Source organism: Antedon bifida, chromosome 2, assembly GCF_963402885.1.
Source record: "Antedon bifida chromosome 2, ecAntBifi1.1, whole genome shotgun sequence".
NCBI lineage: Eukaryota > Metazoa > Echinodermata > Crinoidea > Comatulida > Antedonidae > Antedon > Antedon bifida.
In genome coordinates, this window is record NC_136227.1 from 12,672,933 (window position 1) to 12,697,396 (window position 24,464).

At 36.6% G+C, this 24,464-nt stretch overlaps 2 protein-coding genes and 2 long non-coding RNA genes across 4 annotated transcripts in view; 1 reads left to right on the forward strand and 3 right to left on the reverse strand.

Annotated features, from left to right (window-relative positions):
* LOC144835181 (uncharacterized) overlaps positions 1 to 15,522 on the reverse strand; it is a 229,194-nt gene extending 213,672 nt beyond the window's left edge. The window contains exon 1 of the mRNA XM_078690240.1: positions 14,623 to 15,522. Coding sequence (XP_078546366.1) covers positions 14,865 to 15,389 — 525 coding nt within the window. The 5' untranslated portion in view covers positions 15,390 to 15,522 and the 3' untranslated portion in view covers positions 14,623 to 14,864. The remainder of the gene's footprint in view (positions 1 to 14,622) is intronic.
* The window catches only part of LOC144835154 (uncharacterized), a 246,822-nt gene that overhangs the window by 164,492 nt on the left and 57,866 nt on the right, over positions 1 to 24,464 (reverse strand). The window lies entirely within an intron of this gene.
* Positions 765 to 2,629, forward strand: LOC144835710 (uncharacterized). The gene is made up of 4 exons (XR_013611095.1): positions 765 to 787; positions 1,559 to 1,647; positions 1,808 to 1,899; positions 2,282 to 2,629. It is a non-coding gene; the product is annotated as an uncharacterized LOC144835710 (long non-coding RNA).
* On the reverse strand, positions 5,291 to 6,145 carry LOC144835030 (uncharacterized). Its single transcript, XR_013611041.1, has 2 exons — positions 5,957 to 6,145; positions 5,291 to 5,386 (listed from the first exon to the last, which is right to left on the reverse strand). It is a non-coding gene; the product is annotated as an uncharacterized LOC144835030 (long non-coding RNA).

The window sequence follows — 24,464 nt, forward strand, 5'->3', positions numbered from 1 at the left end:
TTACCTAAATTGCATGCTTAGAAAAATATTGTATGCCTATTTTACTTCTTATAGGCCTATTGTTATCGATTTATAGAAAATAGTAGTTAAATAGTAGTAGTTAAATACAAAATCATCACTCAACGAATACAAATCTTTTAAAAAAAACCCTTGTCTTGAAACTTACCTTCTGGACAAAACAGATTTTGAAGGGGTAAACATCAAATTTAAGCTGCGCACAAATACTCTGCCATTAGAAGGTAGAAAATGCAATTGGCTACCTGAAAGTGATGGTTTATGTAGTCTATGCAATATGAAACGTATAGAAAACGTAACACACTTCCTATTTGAATGTCCTGCTTACGACGACATTAGAAAAGAAGAAACCATGAGATTAAAACTACAATTGCAATATTTGGCACTTATTCATAAATTCTAATACTGATGTTAAAATACACTTGGAAGTGACTATCATGTGTTCAGTAAAGAAACCCATCTAATACTTGATAAATTTTGCAAAATATATGCCAAAAGAGCATGGAAAAAGCGCTCCGCAATTATCAATTAATAGATCTAGGCTGGTATTCATGAAAGGGGACTAACTTTAGTCCTGGACTATCTCTGGATTTAGTCCTGGACTATTTTGAAATGGTATTCATAAAAGGGGACTATCTTTAGTCCTGGACTAAACCTGTACTAAACCTGGACTAAAACCGGCAAAAGATAGTCCACCCAAGGGGTAGGTTTAAGAAAGTTAGTCCTGGACTATCTCAAGAATAGCTCGAAAAAAATGGCGGCCTGAGGTAAGGTAGGTTACAAGTGTGACAACTTTAAAACCATATTTAAGAAACAAAATATTATTAATCATTTTTATTTGTATCAAATTAGTAAATATAACGTATATTTAATATAATAAAGTACTTTAGAAAGTAAAAAAATTATATTTAGTAAGTTAATTTAGTGTGTTTAATCTAGGCCCAAAAGCTAGGCCCACAGTTTCAATTCTGACTGCGCTTGCCTAGGGCGATATTGCCTAGCAACCACCCTATACTGCTAGTGTTAAAATGATTTGTTCTACATTAAGCGCACATTTAACTTATTTTAAAGATGTAAATCACTTTATATATCTTAATTTGTAATATATTTTACATTATTATAATTTTTGTTAAAAATGATGATAAATGGATATAGCCTAGCTAGCTAGGCCGAAGTCTAGTATTTAGTACCGTAATAAGCCTAGCTAGCTAGAGTACCTAGCCTAGGCCTACTACTAATTAACTAGGCCTCTCTAGACTCTGCCATTGGCTAAGTCGATGGGCATTGCAAGGCCCTACACCAGGTAGTCATTAAACAGTAGTCTTAGCCTATTGTAGGCATACCTTGTATTACTTAGTATGCCTTGTCTAGGCCTAGACTGGAATGCAGTTTTAGGTATTATATCAATTGGATCAATTTACATAGGACGTCCTGTTGAAGTAATTTTAATTTGGCATAATAAATGCAATAGGCCTAGGCTAATAGTTAGTAGTAAATATTAGACTGTATATATTTTAATATCATTTATTTATTTTTCTATTAGTATTGGTTTAGACAGCTCGAACAAATGTTTGGTGAATATTATATGCCTCCACTACCGTCCTAGTTACATAGAATGCTGCTGTTGGTCAGGTAAGGTATTAATATAAGATAAAAATAAAACAATTTATATACAACCTGTTGAATTAATTTTAATTTGGCATAATAAATGTAAATAGGCCTAGGCTAGTAATAGTTTCAATATTTTTTTAGATAATATAGTTTAATTTCATTTATTTTTCTATTGGTTTAGACTGCTGAACACTTATATCTGGTCAATATTATATGCCTCCTCCACTGCCGTCCTAGTTAGGCTACATGGAATGATGCTGTTGGTCAAGTAAGGTAATAAGATAAAGAAAAATATTTAAAATGTATTAATAAATTGTCTAAAAAAATTGCATCCTGCAAACTACACAAGATGGGTGGGGGATTGAATTAAAAAATCCTGGATCCACCCACTGTATAGTTATATAGGGGGAAGGCTTAATTTTCTGGATATTTTCATCATAATTATTTGAGTACAAGTTAAAGAGGTATTATTGAAAACAAAAATGAAGTGGAGTATTGTGACAAATTATCTAGGCTTGTAAGCCTACAGTCTTTATTGGCCAGGGCTAGAGATTGTCTATCATCCACCGCTATTATCTGTACTGTCTTTCAGTTGTTAAGCTGTTTGGATGTAATTTAACATTATTTAAACATTTTTTTTTTATTATTTTTTTAGATACAATTGCTAACAAACCTGGATGGAGTGCAATAATCATGCAGAGAGAAACAGGACTATCAAAACAATTGTATACGTTTTAGCAAGTTGTACTTGTGTAGTAATAAATGAAAATAAGAAAATCCATATAAAAACCACATATGAAACTTTTTAAACTACTCTATTGTTTTATTAAAAAACAGTAAATAAATAAATTCAAATACCATACTGTAGTACATTCATGTTCATATCACAGCATTCTGTCCAACTTTTATTTAGATAAATAATTCCTGACTGAAATATTATATTATAGACAATTGTCATCAAAATAAATAGTTTTGTTACTTAAAGATGGTCATCATGTCTTGAATTATTTATGTCCAATTCTCAATTCTGCAGTTTATACTCTGATAATTTTGCAACCACAGCTCCAACAATGAAAATAGTAGTATAGTCCTAATAACAGTATTTAATTTAATCAGTCTTTAAACAATGTTGATGCCTTGCTGACTTGAAAATCTGTGTAGATAAAAAAGGTAATTTACAATAAATATTGGAAATTAATAATTACTGTATTATTGTTTTTTTTATATTTTCCTGTGAAATTACCTTTTATAATCAATATTTCTTTTGAACATGTTTTTCTTATTTCTCTGTTTTTTTGTTTGCTTTGCTATATTTATTTGTTTGTTTTATGTATTTATATGAGGGCTCCTTGAATTATGGTCATCATGCATACTGTATGCTGTTTAGGTTCACCACCATTTAACAAAAATAAATAAAACATTTGAAATAATTATATATAAGGTAGTGCACTATTTAAATGTGATATCTCATTGTAAATCTTATGGAACACAGATCTTCAATTAAATAATGCATGTTTTTGTTATGCCTACTACCAGGAGAGACTACCCTGGTCAGTAGCTAGTAGAAGGCAGGCTATTGCTCTAGTCTAGTAGTAGGAACTAGATGGACAAGGTTGCAGCTAGCTAGGTTAGGCCTAGTTTTTTTTAATTTAATCATCATATTATTATTATTATGAATCAACCTACTGTAACAGATCAATTAATAACAAATGATACATCCATTTTTTTAAACAAAATATAAAAAAGGACAAAATTAGTAGTACTACTAGGCCTAGTACTAGCCCTTTGGATAGTAGCACTACTACTAGTAGTAGCAGTAGTAGAAGGAGTCTGCCTATAATCCTCCTATATATAATATAGGCCTAGTAGTTAGCTAGGGCCTAGGCTAGTCTAGATCTAAAGAAAAGAGTAGACAGTAGTTACTACTGGAACTAGCCTAGGCCTAGGTAATAGGCCATATTTTTAGTGAAATTAGTGTAGGCCTAGGACTATAGGTAGAATAGTGGGTAGGAATACTAGGCCTAGATAGTAGTTGCGCCTAGGCTAGTCTAGGTAGGCCTAGAGAGAGGTAGGCTAGGCCAACAAGGTAGGCCTACTAGCTAGGCTAGCTAGCTAGGCATATGCTAGGCCTGAAGTTCGCCTTAAAATTCAATTTCTTTACATGAAATTCAAATAAAATTACACAAGAGTCTTCTTTAAACATTCAAGACTTACTTTGTTTTCCAATGATTTCATTTATGCTTCTGGTTTAATGGCAAAATTGGTTGTTTTATGTTACTATTTATTCATCAGGCATCTGTCACACGTGTACACGTACTGTGTGCAGAACCTATAATCTGACCTCTAGTTGAACTTGTGCAGGGTAAATTATACCCTGGACGCGTAGTACGCGAATGCAATGCTAGCGTGTTTAGAACAAGTTTAGAAGGAAACATCATGGACCACCTAGCTGCTGTAATTTTCCATGGCTTAATCCAGGACTAGTTAGTCCAGGTTTCATGAATACGATATCAAGGATAGTCCAGGATTATCCTTAGTCCTGGACTAGATAGTCCAGGACTAAGGATAGTCCAGGACTAAAGATAGTCCCCTTTCATGAATACCAGCCCTAGAGATTGTACCGATTTCCGTTCTGTATTGCAGAGTAAGACTTGCATAGTGTAAATTTCTGTTGTTGTTTTTTTTTTTTTTACTGTATCAGTTGATTTTAAAATGCCTTGTAATTCATTTATTTCTTATGTTTAACTTTATAATGTAATTTGTTAATTTTGCAAATGTAATTTCTGTTCATTTTAGGCCTTTTATTTATATCTGTATTTTGTATCATCATTGTAAACAACACTTAACTGCTGCATGGAGACTTTAAATTTATATTTACAAAACTTTAAAAACACAATTAAATCAGGATTATAATTTGAGGTAAAATGGTTAATAAAACACTAAAAATAAGATTAAATATTAAAATTAGGAAAATCGAAATAATAATAAAAATAATACCACTTTAACTAAATAACAAATAAAGATCATAACTCATAACATAATTTAAATGATATACAGTATTAACAAGAACATAAATAATTAAATAATAATAAACAATATAATATTTAAATTAAATGACATTTTTAATAATAGGTCTAATAATATTTTCTTTAAAAATAACATATTAATAACATTGATAATAATACTAATAATAAATAATAACACTCCATCAAAGTTAAGTATTGTACTTTTTGCTCTTTAGTTTCTTTTTGTACAATTCGTTTCCTTTCATTTAAATGTTTTTTCTTTTATTTTCTCTTTATACTTTTATTAAGCCTTCTGGCTAACTTAATGTATGTAATGTATGTAAGAACGCACCGTCCAGAAGAACGTGTGCCGCCGATTTAAAGGCGTATGTTCAATAAAGTTATTAGTACACGTTAGTTGTGGGGTGAGCACATTTCTTTCGTTGTTGTCGTTTTATTATTTGCCATGCTAATTTTGACCAATGACAAGCGACAGTTTGAGTAATCCATCACTTAATGCTCATACAATCAAATTACACTTTATTACTGCCATATAGTTAGTAGGCCGCCTACTAAATATTTTTCTACGGAAGTGATTAGGCCTAACTTTATTAAAACTACAAAATAACCTATTCAAATTCTGATTTAATTAATTTTTATTTTTACTCGGGGTACCCGAGTCTAGGACTTACTCATTTTCTCCTCTTCTTCCTCCATCTGGACACTATTGAGTAAAAAGTGCGATTTTTAAAGTACTACTCCTCCCTTATTAATTGTAGTATTGAGCTGGGATGAATATACTACAGGGACACGTCCTCAAATCTATAGAGCCGGATTTTTAAATTTCAAACCGGATGCAGCCATATGATGTCTCGAAGATGGTACCATATAGCCGTATTTGGTAGATTATTGATGTGTATGTGACGTCACATCCCGTCTTATGACGTCATTACAGCTTCATTTGCTGTACCCCGAGTATCGCACATTCGTGCTTTTTTGTTAATTAATTTGTTTAATTAAGAATCCACAATGTGTGACACACACCACAGCGTTATGTAGTTATATGCGGCTTCTTGGGGTAGTGGTTATCACGTTTGCTTAACACGCAGAAGGTACCTGGTTCGAGCCCGGGCGAAACCTTTTTTTTTAAACTTTATGGTGAAAAGTACTGTATACGCAATATGATAATTATACACAGTATATCTTATTTTTATTATTTTTTTAAATATTTATTTTGTGTAATCGGTAATTATCACTTTTACAGATGTTTATTTTGCTTTGTGCTTATTACCATATTTATTTGTAAATTAAATGGATTAAAAAACTCGGGGTACCCGAGTCTAGGACTTACTCATTTTCTCCTCTTCTTCCTCCATCTGGACACTATTGAGTAAAAAGTGCGATTTATAAAGTACTACTCCTCCCTTATTCGTTGTAGTATTGAGCTCAGATTTAGCATGAATATACTACAAGGACATGTCCTCAAATCTATAGAGCCGGATGTTTTAATTTCAAACCGGATGCAGCCGGCCATATCACGTCTCGAAGATGGTACCATATAGCCGTATTTGGTAGCGCGGTTATTGATGTGTATGTGACGTTGCATCCGGTCTTATGACGTCATTACAGCTTCTTTCGCTGTACCCCGAGTATTGCACATTCGTGCTTGTTCATGTTATTGGGGGACAATACATCTTTTAGCAAGACAAAAATTACCAATGATTTTAGTTAAAGTAGGCCTACTAGTATAACAGAACAGACATAAAGTTTGCATTTGTTTCCTAAAATAGCATTTACACAATCATAGACCATCTTTACAGGCCTACTGTAATGTTCAACTCACTATCACTTCTAAATACACTTTGCTAACAAATAGTATATCAACACTTAAATAAACGGAGAGTGTTTGAATGTCTGATAACTGTTATCACTTACGTTCCAAAATAGTGGTGGCGTACTTGCCGCTTTGTTGTGTGACATGACAAGTTCAGTTTTGAAATTAAAGGCTTAAATAATGAGGCATGTTAAATGAAGTTGTCTATTAATATATTTGTAAATTGTTTTTCTTGTTTACAGGAATGTTTTTCAATTGTAGTTGCTGGTTATGATATTTTGGACTAAATTTGATTTATTGACTGGTATGTGATATCTATATCTATGTACTAAAATATAAAACGATCAGTGACTGTTGTTTTAGGTTCTTACTGTGAATGACTTCATAATGCATACTACAATCTCATTGGCCCGTATTCATGATTATCTTTTGCCGATTTTAATATTGTCCAGACTAAATCCAGAGATAGTCCAGTCATTAATACGGACCTTACGGGTCTCAGAATAGACTTAGCAAATATTAAAATTATTATATCAAATCAAATAAACATTTATTTAAAGTTTTGTTGTCTGCGTCTCTGTATGTGCGTGATCGTACGTTAAATTATATCAAAATTAATAATATGTCAAATATATTTCTTTTTTTGATATTTTATCCAGTATAAAGTAGGCCTATACTGGATACTGTATAGGCCTACATAATATCATCAATTGTTCATTACAAAAATAAAAATATATATAATCTGGTTTTTAAAAATTGTATTATATAAAACTGTTTAGAAATATACTATTTAAAAAATGGGTTCCGATGTGCTTTGAATGAATAAATTATCAAGCAACAATGGACTGTGGAACAAACGACATAGCGTTAGGCTAGTTATCTAACGCCACGGCCGTGGCGTAGTAAGTGCCTTCATACGCAAGGCGTAGGCTACGCAATGCGTAGATTAATGCTTACGGTATTATGAATGATTACTATAGCCTAAAATCTCATTTTGTCTGTGATTATAATTAACAAAAATTAGAATTATTATATCAAATCCATTATTTAATTCTTCTAATCAAAGTAAAAGTTTACCAATCAGTTGTCTGCGTCTTTGTATGTGCGTGTGTCAAATTATATACAAATAATTAAAATCATATTGTAAATCATATTTCTTTTTATATATTTTTTCCAATATACATAACAAATACATTATTTTCATTAATACCAAATATATAGAAAAAATATAAAACCTGGTTAAACATTGTATTATTCAAAACTGTTTCAAAATATACTATAAGAAATAATGAAGTGATCCGGGAGTGCTCTCTATGAATAATAATATAGCAACAATGAACTGTGTAAATAATGAAGTGATCCGGGAGTGCTCTCTATGAATAATAATATAGCAACAATGAACTGTGTAAATAATGAAGTGATCCGGGAGTGCTCTCCATGAATAATAATATAGCAACAATGAACTGTGTATAACAAACGACTTATTAAAGATGTAGGTAACCTGTACGGATTATGGATGGAATAACGTTATCTTCTTTGTGAAGCAGCTGATACATTTTGCAGATTGCGTTTTACCAAGACAACACGTACATGCATCCTGTTTAAATTCATCAATTCAAATCCTACGCCTTGCAATGCCCTTCTTGTGATTTTCCAAATGTAGGCCTAGTAATTTCTCGACAAAAGAAATAACACTAACAATTAGGCCTACAGGCCGATACATACAACATTTTAAGAATTTAAAAAGTAAATTTTCCGAAACAAATTAGAGAAGCTCCTTAAATGTAAATTATGTCTACACCAACCAAGCTTAATCAAGTTCGCAAGTAATTCATTTCCATATTTTAACATTGTTCCTGGTGTGCATCTTGTAGTAAAATATGACAACTTGAATCAGGTTCACGTTCAGGTTCTTGAGTTCATTTTAAGACAATATCATATACACTAGTTTGTAAAGTGAACCACCTCATTACAATTATTGTCGAGAGATCGGTAATTTGTAGTTATAAGCTTACAAGAACTGTACAGTTGTTTGATTTAACCGTGATCTCCATTGTATTTTAAATTACAGTTGAGTTTTATCTCTTTGTTTTTTTTTCAAGCTAGCTGTACCGTTTATATTTATTTATTTGTCTGTATTGTATAGGTCAAATACAGCGAACATGGGACATCAAAGGACTGCCGTAGTAGTTCTATTAATATCTGTAATTTGTAAAAGGGGGAAGGCAGAATACTTGTTCAAGACAACCGATACTGTGGAATCAACACAAATAATAACACGCTTCCCAAGACTTGCCAGCCTATACATAGATTCTTTATTCGTTCGTCACTCCGAAGTTTAAAATAAACCATACTAGCATATACTGATCTTGCATTTGTTTCGCTTTTGATTCTCGCACTGAGTGGTGATATAGCATATAACCCCAGGCTCTAAGGATCCATTCGATTCTTGTACTAAGTGTGTCAGATCGAATCAACGCGGTATTCAATGCGACGATTGCAACTATTGATTCCATCTGAATTGTACCAACTTTTTAGAGGATGGGTTTTACGCTCTCGCGAAATCAGTCCATCACTTAATGCTCATACAATCAAAATACACTTTATTGCGGCCATATAGTTAGTAGGCATACAAAATTAATTAAATCTAGGAAATTTCGTTTAAAGATCTATTGTCCCCCCTGAAAAATAATTTTTAACTTTTTTGTTGTTGAATATGCCATTTAATGTCACATGATAGTTATCCACTTTTCGATAAATTTGATCTAAAAAAAAGTATTTAAGCAAAAATGGTCAAATTGGCTGCCAGCCAATGGATTTTTGGTTGAATTTAACCATTTACTGTATTATGTTATTTTTTAAGTGAAAATATTATTTTTTACAAAATAATCTATTCAAAGTCTCATTTAATTAATCTTTATTTTTCATGTTATTGGGGGACAATACATCTTTAAGTACTAGCAAGACAAACATTACCAATGATTTTAGTTAAAGTAGGACTACTAGTATAACAGAACAGACATAAAGTGTGCATTTGTTTCCTAAAATAGCATTTACACAATCATAGACCATCTTTACAGGTCTACTGTAATTTTCAACTCACTATCACTTCTAAATACACTTTGCTAACAAATAGTATATCAACACTTAAATAAACGGAGAGTGTTTGAATGTCTGATAACTGTTATCACTTACGTTCCAAAATATTGGTGGCGTACTTGCCGCTTTGTTGTGTGACATGACAAGTTCAGTTTTGAAATTAAGGGCTTAAATAATGAGGCAGACCTGTTAAATGAAGTTGTTTATTAATATATTTGTAAATTGTTTTTCTTGTTTACAGGAATGTTTTTCAATTGTAGTTGCTGGTTATGATATTTTGGACTAAATTTGATTTATTGACTGGTATGTGATATCTATATCTATGTACTAAAATATAAAACGATCAGTGACTGTTGTTTTAGGTTCTTACTGTGAATGACTGCATAATGCATACTACAATCTCATTGGCCCGTATTCATGATTATCTTTTGCCGATTTTAATATTGTCCAGACTAAATCCAGAGATAGTCCAGTCATTAATACGGACCTTATGGGTCTCAGAGTAGACTTAGCAAATATTAGAATTATTATATCAAATCAAATAAACATTTATTTAAAGTTTAGTTGTCTGCGTCTCTGTATGTGCGTGATCGTACGTTAAATTATATCAAAATTAATAATATGTCAAATATATTTCTTTTTTTGATATTTTATCCAGTATAAAGTAGGCCTATACTGGATACTGTATAGGCCTAAATATTAAATATATCATCAATTGTTCATTACAAAAATAAAAATATATATAATCTAGTTTTTAAAAAATTGTTTAGAAATATACTATTTAAAAAATGGGTTCCGATGTGCTTTGAATGAATAAATTATCAAGCAACAATGGACTGTGGGAACAAACGACATAGCGTTAGGCTAGTTATCTAACGCCACGGCCGTGGCGTAGTAAGTGGCTTCACACGCAAGGCGTAGGCTACGCAATGCGTAGATTAATGCTTACGGTATTATGAATGATTACTATAGCCTAAAATCTCATTTTGTCTGTGATTATAATTAACAAAAATTTGAATTATTATATCAAATCCATTATTTAATTCTTCTAATCAAAGTAAAAGTTTACCAATCAGTTGTCTGCGTCTTTGTATGTGCGTGTGTCAAATTATATACAAATAATTAAAATCATATTGTAAATCATATTTCTTTTTATATATTTTTTCCAATATACATAACAAATACATTATTTTCATTAATACCAAATATATAGAAAAAATATAAAACCTGGTTAAACATTGTATTATTCAAAACTGTTTCAAAATATACTATAAGAAATAATGAAGTGATCCGGGAGTGCTCTCCATGAATAATAATATAGCAACAATGAACTGTGTATAACAAACGACTTATTAAAGATGTAGGTAACCTGTACGGATTATGGATGGAATAACGTTATCATCTTTGTGAAGCAGCTGATACATTTTGCAGATTGCGTTTTACCAAGACAACACGTACATGCATCCTGTTTAAATTCAAGTACAGACATCAATTCAAATCCTACGCCCTGCCCTTCTGTTCCAAATATAGGCCTAGTAGTATCTCGACAAAAGAAATAACACTAACAATTAGGCCTACAGGCTGATACATACAACTAAGAGTTTAAAAAGTAAATTTTCCGAAGCAAAATAGAGAAGCTCCTTAAATGTAATTATGTCTACACCAACCAAGCTTAATCAAGTTCGCAAGTAATTCATTTCCATATTTTAACATTGTTCCTGGTGTGCATCTTGTAGTAAAATATGACAACTTGAATCAGGTTCACGTTCAGGTTCTTGAGTTCATTTTAAGACAATATCATATACACTAGTTTGTAAAGTGAACCACCTCATTACAATTATTGTCGAGAGATCGGTAATTTGTAGTTATAAGCTTACAAGAACTGTACAGTTGTTTTGATTTAATCGTGATCTCCATTGTCTTTTAAATTACAGTTGAGTTTTATCTCTTTGTTTTGTTTCAAGCTGTTACCGTTTATATTTATTTATTTGTCTGTATTGTACAGGTCAAATACAGCGAACATGGGACATCAAAGAACTGCCGTAGTAGTTTTATTAATATCTGTAATTTGTAAAAGGGGGAAGGCAGAATACTCATCAAGTCAACCGATACTGTGGAGTCAACACAAATAATAACACGCTTCCCAAGACTTGCCAGCCTATACATAGATTCTTTATTCGTTCGTCACTCCGAAGTTTAAAATAAACCATACTAGCATATACTGATCTTGCATTTGTTTCGCTTTTGATTCTCGCACTGAGTGGTGATATAGCATATAACCCCAGGCTCTAAGGATCCATTCGATTCTTGTACTAACAGTGTGTCAGATCGAATCAACGCGGTATTCAATGCGACGATTGTAACTATTGATTCCATCTGAATTGTACCAACTTTTTAGAGGATGGGTTTTACGCTCTCGCGAAATCAGTCCATCACTTAATGCTCATACAATCAAAATACACTTTATTGCGGCCATATAGTTAGTAGGCATACAAAATTAATTAAATCTAGGAAATTTCGTTTAAAGATCTATTGTCCCCCCTGAAAAATAATTTTTAACTTTTTTGTTGTTGAATATGCCATTTAATGTCACATGATAGTTATCCACTTTTCGATAAATTTGATCTAAAAAAAAGTATTTAAGCAAAAATGGTCAAATTGGCTGCCAGCCAATGGATTTTTGGTTGAATTTAATCATTTACTGTATTATGTTATTTTTTAAGTGAAAATATTATTTTTTACAAAATAATCTATTCAAAGTCTCATTTAATTAATCTTTATTTTTCATGTTATTGGGGGACAATACATCTTTAAGTACTAGCAAGACAAACATTACCAATGATTTTAGTTAAAGTAGGCCTACTAGTATAACAGAACAGACATAAAGTTTGCATTTGTTTCCTAAAATAGCATTTACACAATCATAGGCCATCTTTACAGGCCTACTGTAATTTTCAACTCACTATCACTTCTAAATACACTTTGCTAACAAATAGTATATCAACACTTAAATAAACGGAGAGTGTTTGAATGTCTGATAACTGTTATCACTTACGTTCCAAAATATTGGTGGCGTACTTGCCGCTTTGTTGTGTGACATGACAAGTTCAGTTTTGAAATTAAGGGCTAATGAGGCAGACCTGTTAAATGAAGTTGTTTATTAATATATTTGTAAATTGTTTTTCTTGTTTACAGGAATGTTTTTCAATTGTAGTTGCTGGTTATGATATTTTGGACTAAATTTGATTTATGGACTGGTAATTATGTGATATCTATATCTATATGTACTAAAATATAAAACGATCAGTGACTGTTGTTGAGGTTAATGCTTACTGTGAATGACTGCGTAGTGTAGGCCACAATCTCATTGGCCCGTATTCATGACATCTTTTGCCGATTTTAATACTGGTTTAGTCCAGGACTAAAGATTGTCCAAACTAAATCCAGAGATAGTCCAGTCATTAATACGGACCTTACGGGTCTCAGAGTAGACTTAGCAAATATTAGAATTATTATATCAAATCAAATAAACATTTATTTCTTCTAATCAAAGTAAAGTTTACCCGTTAGTTGTCTGCGTCTTTGTATGTGCGTACGTTAAGTTATATCAAATAATATATAGTATGTCAAATATATATCTTTTTTTATTTTGTCCAATATACATATTAAATATATCATCAATTGGTCATTACAAAATTTTAAAAAAATATATAAAATCTGGTTATTAAAAATTGTACTATTGAAAAATTGAATAAAGTGTTCCGGTGTGCTCTGAATGGACTGTGGAACAAACGACACAGCGTTAGGCTCGTTATCTAACGCCACGGCCGTGGCGTAGTAAATGCCTAGTTCACACGCAAGGCGTATGCTACGCAATGCTTATGGCATGGCTTACGCCCATACGTGTAAACAGGCTCTAACCTACGGTAATCCGTAGCGAGTCAAGGACCGACATTTCAATGTTGTATGGCCTACATTTATGACAAATGTGCTTGTAGATTAATGGATGCTTACGGATTAATATAGCCTAAAATCTCATTTTGTCTGTGATTATAATTAACAAAAATTAGAATTATTATATCAAATCCAATATTTAATCCTTCTAATCAAAGTAAAAGTTTACCCATCAGTTGTCTGCGTCTTTATATGTGCGTGTGTCAAATTATATACAAATAATTAAAATCATATTAGTAAATATATTATAATATAATATATTTGTTTTATATATTTTTTCCAATATACATAACAAATACATTATTTTCATTAATACCAAATATATAGAAACAAATATAAAACCTGGTTAAACATTGTATTATTTAAAATTGTTTCAAAATATACTATAAGAAATAATGAAGTGATCCGGGAGTGCTCTCTATGAATAATAATATAGCAACTATGAACTGTGTATTACAAACGACTTATTAAAGATGTAGGTAACCTGTACTGATTATGGATGGAATAACAGTATCTTCTTTGTGACGCACATGATACATTTTGTAGATTGCGTTTTACCAAGAGAACACAAACATCCTGTTTAAATTCAAGTACAGACATCAATTCAAATCCTCCTATGCACTGCCCTTCTTGTGATTTTCCAAATATAGGCCTAGTTGTTTCTCGACAAAAGAAATAACACTAACATTTAGGCATACAGGCCGATACATACAACATTGTTAGAATTTAAAAAGTAAATTTTCCGAAGAAAAATAGAGAAGCTTCTCAAATTTAAATTATGTCTACACCAACCAAGCTTTTAATCAACTTTGCAAGTGATTAATTTGCATATTTTAACATTGTTCCTTTTTTTTTCTTAATAATTATATACATTTATTTTTTACAATTGCTTTGCATGAATGATCAGTACATAATTTAAATAGTATAACACTAATCATAATTATACAATTTTGTAGAGAAATCGTCTACTTGAAAAAGTTAGCATTACGTAATCAAGGTAATCAACCAAAGAAGTATTTTTAATCCGGTGGTTTCAGTAGAGTAGGCAGGCTGTACAGACTATACGTAAACGTATTAATCTAATTCCCACATTGCGCCCTGTACATTTAAAACTTTTTACAATGGTCTGTTAGAAAGAATTTAAACTGGACGACTTTAATTTGTATATACAAGATCATTATATATGACGTATGTACAAATATAAATGTCATTATTCATTATAATATTTATATCCATATAAGGCCTTTTCTTCAAGTTCAAGGTGCTACTAGTTACGTATTGCTGCGCATGCCTAAATGTACATCACAAGTCAAGAGACCAAGTCTTCGAGTCAAATACTATCACCTCTAAATATCTCTCGTTCTTTTATTACCGGTATTGCCGTCTGTAGCTCTGGCTTTGGCGAGTTGATCGGCTCTCACAGTAAGCGCCAGTGCGTCCATGTCGACATGCGCACTTGTCTGGTTCAACACACCGTCCGCCATACAAACATGGACGTTCGCAAATGGGTTTTTGGCAAGAAGTCCCACTGTAGCCTTGAGGGCATGCGACACATCTGGTTTGATACATACACCATTGTTACGACATCCATTACTGCAAACGGCTTTCTGACAATGTCTGCCTCGCCAGCCAGAAGCACATGAGCACAAATCAGGGGCTACACAGCGTCCACCATTAAGACACCGCGGTTCACAGAGGGGAATTTCGCATCGTCTACCAATGAGCCCATGTGGGCATGAACACGTATTCTTACGTACACATCTTCCACCGTTCAAGCACGTCTCATCACATACACCTGTCTCACAATATCTTCCATGATATCCACGTGAGCAAAGACATTGCGAAGGATTGGCACAAACACCACCATTCATACAATTTGTTTGACAGAGTGCTTGTGAGCAAGTAGGTCCTGAATACCCAGCAGGACATACACACGTATCAGGGTCCGAGCAATAACCTCCGTTTTGGCAGTTTAAACGACAAGTCACTTTATCACAGAATTTTCCCGTGTCCAACCTTCTTCGCATATACATTTATTTCCCCCAGTGCACCGCATGTTCTTTGGACATCTCACAGAGCAGCGATTTACTTCAACGCATGATACGCCATCACCATAATATCCAGGAGAACAAGGTCCACACCTGAAGCTAAGAGATCCGTCGGTTATTGTTTCGGAGCAGACGACACGATCAAAGCACGGGTTAGGATCACACGGAGTGACAGACTGCTCACACAGTATGCCTGTATAACCAGCGTCGCATCTACAGTTTCAGTTTCAGTTTCAGTTTTTATTTTCCAATATAATAATATAAGTGTAATGAATATATGCAAAAATGGAAGGATGACCAAAAAAGAGCAAAGAACAATGTAAATGTAAACATATTTGTAACACTCATTGATAAGTTAAGAGCAAATTATTTTTATACAACTTTTTAAATACTTTGACAGATGATGAATTACGAATAGAAGCATCAATACTGTTTCATAAAATTGGACCATGTCCTCTGATAGTGTTTCTACCCATATCGGTAACAAAATTATAAGGACGATAAGTATCAAAGGACCTGATGCCATAATTATGAACTGAGTTTACTCTAACAAAATAATTAGAAAAGTTAGCTGGTAATAAATTATTCTTAAATTTGTACATGAAAACACCTTTTGATAACTTATGAATATCATACACAGTTAAGTTGTTAAGACTAGCAAATAATGGTGATGAATGCTCAAGGAATTGAGAATTTGTGCATAAACGCATTATGCGCTTTTGTTTGCGATAAACAGTTTCAAGGCGACAGTTATTGTGGTCAGCCCAAATCAAGCTGCAGTATTGAATATGAGGAAGGACTAGAGTTTTGTATAAGGATGATAGAACATTGACATGTAAAATTGGTTTTAGCCTAAAAAGAATACCAGAATATTTTGAAACTAAGTTTGCAATATGGATTGTATGTTGATTCCAGGTTAAGCATTCGTCCATTATTACACCAAGAAATTTACAACTAGTTACACGAGAGATGTTATTATTATCAATGAAAATGTTAAGGTCATTGTAAACACGGTTACTATATCTGTTCTTAAAAATCATATAATTAGTTTTATTAGCATTAAGCGATAACTTATTTGCTTTAAACCAACTCGAGATAGTCGAGAGATCGGAATTAACATTATCAACTAGACGGTTTAAAACATTATCTGAAATTAAAAGGTTAGTGTCATCTGCATATAAAATAAGATTGGAGTGTTTACAGATGTTTGCTAAATCATTAATGTAAATAATAAAGAGTAGCGGGCCTAAAATTGAGCCCTTTGGAACACCACAACAAATGTTTAAAAAAGAAGAACTATGATAATTAAAAGAGATATATTGCTTTCTATCCGCCAGGTAACTTCTGAACCAATCAAAGGCCACCACGTATACCATAATGCTGTAGTTTAGACAGGAGAATGTCGTGATTAACGGTGTCAAAGGCCTTTGAAAGGTCCAGAAATATCCCAAGAACATGCTTTTTCTTATCTAATTCAGAGATTATTTTATCATATGCTTGTAGAACAGCCATTTCAGTAGACATGTTTGGGCGGAAACCAAATTGGTTCTCATGCAATAAATTAAATCGAGAAAAATAATTATAGAGTCTTTTATGAATTATGCGTTCTAAAACTTTGGAGAAAACGGGCAGTACCGAGATGGGCCTATAATTGCTAAATTTATCAGTCTCACCATGTTTAAAGACGGGAATTATCTTGGCAATTTTCAGCTTCTCCGGGACAATACCGGTAGCTAGTGATAAATTAAAAATATGAACAAGTGGAGATGCTATTAATTCCCCAACAGATTTAATAATATCTGGTTTAATGTCATCGAAACCGCTGCTAGCACCAGATTTCAGATTTCTGAATATTGTGAGTACTTCATCTTTATCAGTTGGTAAAACAAACAGAGAGTTAACGGGTGATTTTATGTTATTTATAAAATAATTAAAAATAATATCAGATTGAGGAATTTTACGCAGGTATTCAGGACCAATGTTGACAAAGTATTTATTAAAGTTATCAGCAATAATTTGAGAATCAGATATATGTATATCATTTATTTTAAAAAATGATGATATGTGTTTATTGTTTTGTCTACCCATAATGTTATTGAGAACATTCCAAGTCTGTTTTGAATTAAATTTTGTTTCCTCAAGCTTTTCAGCATAGTACTGCTGTTTAGAAATCCTGATTAAAGAAGTAAGTTTATTACAATAATTAACATAAGATGTTTTGTTGGATTCAGTAGGGTTACTTTTTGTAAAATTTATCTTTTCGAGTTATTGATTTTAGGATCGCCGAAGTAATCCAAGGCTTTTGAGGAATACAACGACGCCGGGAATTGTTGTTGGAATGTTTAGAGATGGGAAAATGTACATTGTAGACCTCTGTGAATTTATGGATGAAAACATTATATGCATGGTCAGAAGAATCAAGATCAGTAATACAACTCCAATCAACCATTAAGCTTAAATTTTCCTCCTTAATTTCAAGAATATCTTTGTCCATATGCTTCACCCCTGTCTCCAAGTCCGCCATATCAGTTCGAATGCCTTTAATGTCTGCATTCACCTTGCTCATTTGAGACGCTAGCGCGTCAAACCGGGAGTTCATATCAGTGTCCAATTTGGTTAACAATTCATGCAATGTATGCATGTTTACCTCATTGTCTACAGGTGGCTGGTCCGGTTGGCTACTGCGGGTTCGTCTACTACTGGCCTCGTTGGTAGTCATGGTTTTAAAATTAGGAAAACCAGTAAAATAGAGCAAAATAAATCATAAAATATATAATTTGTTGAGACTGTGCGTCTATAATTCTCAATATAGTCGATAAATAGTAATTAAAGTCCTGTTTGGTCGGATTTAGGACACTTTCCGCAGCACTATTTTATCCGTGTCCGCTCTCCATGAAGGTTGCAATACCACATACAGAAGAAGATGGAATCAATTGACACAGAACACGAGCCATGATGACAAGGATTCGGTGTGCAGACGTCACCAGATAGATCGTACGGTGGTATACTTTCACAATGATCACCTTTGAAATCATCTGGACAGATACAGACGACATCAGTTTCTTTATATTCTTTGTCTTCTTTGCATTTCCCGCCGTTTTGACAAGGGCACTCTATAACTGTCACATCAATAGTGGCGGCCTCTGTAGCACCGCACCTGTCAGTCGCCCTCACGGGTATAACTACATGATTCGCTTTTAACAGTTGCCACAGTAACTTGCCATCTTCTGACAAACTGATACCATAGTCATCTTCTTTCCAAATAAGGTCGTAAACTAAGACGTCTCCGTCTGGGTCATTGTACATTTGATTGTTCATTGAGTTCATTTTAAGACAATATCATACACTAGTTTGTAAAGTGAACCACATCATTGCAATTATTGTCAAGAGATCGATTTTGTTTCCGATAATTTGTAATTATAAGCTCACAAGAACTGTACAGTTAATTGTCATCTGCGTACTTGATTGCCACATAGTCCCACATGTACACAGGGGAATGGCGGTCGTTTATTTACATGATGTACAGGAATGGTAAGGCCAGTGTGTACTCGATTGCCACACAGTCTCACACGTACACAGGGGAATGGCAGTCGTTTATTTACATGATGTACAGGAATGGTAAGGCCAGTGCGTACTTGATTGCCACACAGTCTCACACGTACACAAGGGAATGGCGGTCGATTATGTACATGATGTACAGGAATGGTAAGGCCAGTGCGTACTGGATTGCCACACAGTCCCACACGTACACAGAGGAATGGCAGTCGTTTATGTACATGATGTATAGGAATGGTAAGCCCAGTGCGTACTCGATTGCCACACAGCCCCACACGTACACAGGGGAATGGCGGTCGTTTATGTACATGATGTACAGGAATGGTAAGGCCAGTGCGTATTTGATTGCCACACAGTCCCACACGTACACAGAGGAATGGCAGTCGTTTATGTACATGGTATATAGGAATGGTAAGCCCAGTGCGTACTCGATTGCCACGCAGCCCCACACGTACACAGAGGAATGGCAGTCGTTTATGTACATGATGTATAGGAATGGTAAGCCCAGTGCGTACTCGATTGCCACACAGCCCCACACGTACACAGGGGAATGGCGGTCGTTTATGTACATGATGTTTAGGAATGATAAGGCCAGTGTGTACTTGATTGCCACACAGTCCCACAGGTACACAGGGGAATGGCAGTCGTTTATGTACATGATGTACAGGAATGGTAAGGCCAGTGCGTACTAGATTGCCACACAGTCCCACACGTACACAGGGGAATGGCAGTCGTTTACGTACATGATGTACAGGAATGGTAAGGCCAGTGCGTACTTGATTGCCACACAGTCCCTCACGTACACAGGGGCATGGCGGTCGTTTACGTACATGATGTACAGGAATGGTAAGGCCAGTGTGTACTTGATTGCCACACAGTCCCACACGTACACAGGGGCATGGCGGTCGTTTATGTACATGATGTACAGGAATGGTAAGGCCAGTGCGTACTTGATTGCCACACAGTCCCACACGTACACAGGGGAATGGCAGTCGTTTATGTACATGATGTACAGGAATGGTAAGGCCAGTGCGTACCTGATTGCCACACAGTCCCACACGTACACAGGGGAATGGCGGTCGTTTATTTACATGATGTACAGGAATGGTAAGGCCAGTGTGTACTCGATTGCCACACAGTCTCACACGTACACAGGGGAATGGCAGTCGTTTATTTACATGATGTACAGGAATGGTAAGGCCAGTGCGTACTTGATTGCCACACAGTCTCACACGTACACAAGGGAATGGCGGTCGATTATGTACATGATGTACAGGAATGGTAAGGCCAGTGCGTACTGGATTGCCACACAGTCCCACACGTACACAGAGGAATGGCAGTCGTTTATGTACATGATGTATAGGAATGGTAAGCCCAGTGCGTACTCGATTGCCACACAGCCCCACACGTACACAGGGGAATGGCGGTCGTTTATGTACATGATGTACAGGAATGGTAAGGCCAGTGCGTATTTGATTGCCACACAGTCCCACACGTACACAGAGGAATGGCAGTCGTTTATGTACATGGTATATAGGAATGGTAAGCCCAGTGCGTACTCGATTGCCACGCAGCCCCACACGTACACAGAGGAATGGCAGTCGTTTATGTACATGATGTATAGGAATGGTAAGCCCAGTGCGTACTCGATTGCCACACAGCCCCACACGTACACAGGGGAATGGCGGTCGTTTATGTACATGATGTTTAGGAATGATAAGGCCAGTGTGTACTTGATTGCCACACAGTCCCACAGGTACACAGGGGAATGGCAGTCGTTTATGTACATGATGTACAGGAATGGTAAGGCCAGTGCGTACTTGATTGCCACACAGTCCCACACGTACACAGGGGCATGGCGGTCGATTACGTACATGATATACAGGAATGGTAAGGCCAGTGCGTACTAGATTGCCACACAGTCCCACACGTACACAGGGGAATGGCAGTCGTTTACGTACATGATGTACAGGAATGGTAAGGCCAGTGCGTACTTGATTGCCACACAGTCCCTCACGTACACAGGGGCATGGCGGTCGTTTACGTACATGATGTACAGGAATGGTAAGGCCAGTGTGTACTTGATTGCCACACAGTCCCACACGTACACAGGGGCATGGCGGTCGTTTATGTACATGATGTACAGGAATGGTAAGGCCAGTGCGTACTTGATTGCCACACAGTCCCACACGTACACAGGGGAATGGCAGTCGTTTATGTACATGATGTACAGGAATGGTAAGGCCAGTGCGTACCTGATTGCCACACAGTCCCACACGTACACAGGGGAATAGCGGTTGTTTACGTACATGATGTACAGGAATGGTAAGGCCAGTGCGTATTAGATTGTCACACAGTCCCACACGTACACAGGGGAATGGCAGTCGTTTATGTACATGATGTACAGGAATGGTAAGCCCAGTGCGTACTCGATTGCCACACAGCCCCACACGTACACAGGGGAATGGCGGTCGTTTACGTACATGATGTACAGGAATGGTAAGGCCAGTGCGTACTTGATTGCCACACAGTCCCACACGTACACAGGGGAATGGCGGTCGTTTATGTACATGATGTACAGGAATGGTAAGGCCAGTGCGTACTTGATTGCCACACAGTCCCACACGTACACAGGGGAATGGCAGTCGTTTATGTACATGATGTACAGGAATGGTAAGGCCAGTGCGTACTTGCTTGCCACACAGTCCCACACGTACACAGGGGAATGGTGGTCGTTTACGTACATGATGTACAGGAATGGTAAGGCCAGTGCGTACTTGATTGCCACACAGCCCCACACGTACACAGGGGAATGGCGGTCGTTTACGTACATGATGTACAGGAATGGTAAGGCCAGTGCGTACTTGATTGCCACACAGTCCCACACGTACACAGGGGAATGGCGGTCGTTTATGTACATGATGTACAGGAATGGTAAGGCCAGTGCGTACTTGATTGCCACACAGTCCCACACGTACACAGGGGAATGGCAGTCGTTTATGTACATGCTGTACAGGAATGGAAGGCCAGTGCGTACTTGATTGCCACACAGTCCCACACGTACACAGGGGAATGGTGGTCGTTTACGTACATGATGTACATGAATGGTAAGGCCAGTGTGTACTTGATTGCCACACAGTCCCGCACGTACACAGGGGCATGGCGGTCGTTTACGTACATGATGTACAGGAATGGTAAGGCCAGTGCGTACTTGATTGCCACACAGTCCCACACGTACACAGGGGCATGGCGGTCGTTTACGTACATGATGTACAGGAATGGTAAGGCCAGTGTGTACTTGATTGCCACACATTCCCACACGTACACAGGGGAATGGCGGTCGTTTATGTACATGATGTACAGGAATGGTAAGGCCAGTGCGTACTTGATTGCCACACAGTTCCACACGTACACAGGGCATGGCGGTCGTTTACGTACATGATGTGCAGGAATGGTTAGGCCAGTGCGTACTAGATTGCCACACAGTCCCACACGTACACAGGGGAATGGCGGTCGTTACGTTTATGTACATGATGTACAGGAATGGTAAGGCCAGTGCGTACTTGATTGCCACACAGTCCCGCACGTACACAGGGGCATGGCGGTCATTTATGTACATGATGTACAGGAATGGTAAGGCCAGTGTGTACTTGATTGCCACACAGTCTCACACGTATACAGGGGCATGGCGGTCGATTACGTACATGATATACAGGAATGGTAAGGCCAGTGCGTACTTGATTGCCACACAGTCCCACACGTACACAGGGGAAAGGCGGTCGTTTACGTACATGATGTACAGGAATGGTAAGGCCAGTGCGTACTAGATTGCCACACAGTCCCACACGTACACAGAGGAATGGCAGTCGTTTATGTACATGGTATATAGGAATGGTAAGCCCAGTGCGTACTCGATTGCCACGCAGCCCCACACGTACACAGAGGAATGGCAGTCGTTTATGTACATGATGTATAGGAATGGTAAGCCCAGTGCGTACTCGATTGCCACACAGCCCCACACGTACACAGGGGAATGGCGGTCGTTTATGTACATGATGTTTAGGAATGATAAGGCCAGTGTGTACTTGATTGCCACACAGTCCCACAGGTACACAGGGGAATGGCAGTCGTTTATGTACATGATGTACAGGAATGGTAAGGCCAGTGCGTACTTGATTGCCACACAGTCCCACACGTACACAGGGGCATGGCGGTCGATTACGTACATGATATACAGGAATGGTAAGGCCAGTGCGTACTAGATTGCCACACAGTCCCACACGTACACAGGGGAATGGCAGTCGTTTACGTACATGATGTACAGGAATGGTAAGGCCAGTGCGTACTTGATTGCCACACAGTCCCTCACGTACACAGGGGCATGGCGGTCGTTTACGTACATGATGTACAGGAATGGTAAGGCCAGTGTGTACTTGATTGCCACACAGTCCCACACGTACACAGGGGCATGGCGGTCGTTTATGTACATGATGTACAGGAATGGTAAGGCCAGTGCGTACTTGATTGCCACACAGTCCCACACGTACACAGGGGAATGGCAGTCGTTTATGTACATGATGTACAGGAATGGTAAGGCCAGTGCGTACCTGATTGCCACACAGTCCCACACGTACACAGGGGAATGGCGGTCGTTTATTTACATGATGTACAGGAATGGTAAGGCCAGTGTGTACTCGATTGCCACACAGTCTCACACGTACACAGGGGAATGGCAGTCGTTTATTTACATGATGTACAGGAATGGTAAGGCCAGTGCGTACTTGATTGCCACACAGTCTCACACGTACACAAGGGAATGGCGGTCGATTATGTACATGATGTACAGGAATGGTAAGGCCAGTGCGTACTGGATTGCCACACAGTCCCACACGTACACAGAGGAATGGCAGTCGTTTATGTACATGATGTATAGGAATGGTAAGCCCAGTGCGTACTCGATTGCCACACAGCCCCACACGTACACAGGGGAATGGCGGTCGTTTATGTACATGATGTACAGGAATGGTAAGGCCAGTGCGTATTTGATTGCCACACAGTCCCACACGTACACAGAGGAATGGCAGTCGTTTATGTACATGGTATATAGGAATGGTAAGCCCAGTGCGTACTCGATTGCCACGCAGCCCCACACGTACACAGAGGAATGGCAGTCGTTTATGTACATGATGTATAGGAATGGTAAGCCCAGTGCGTACTCGATTGCCACACAGCCCCACACGTACACAGGGGAATGGCGGTCGTTTATGTACATGATGTTTAGGAATGATAAGGCCAGTGTGTACTTGATTGCCACACAGTCCCACAGGTACACAGGGGAATGGC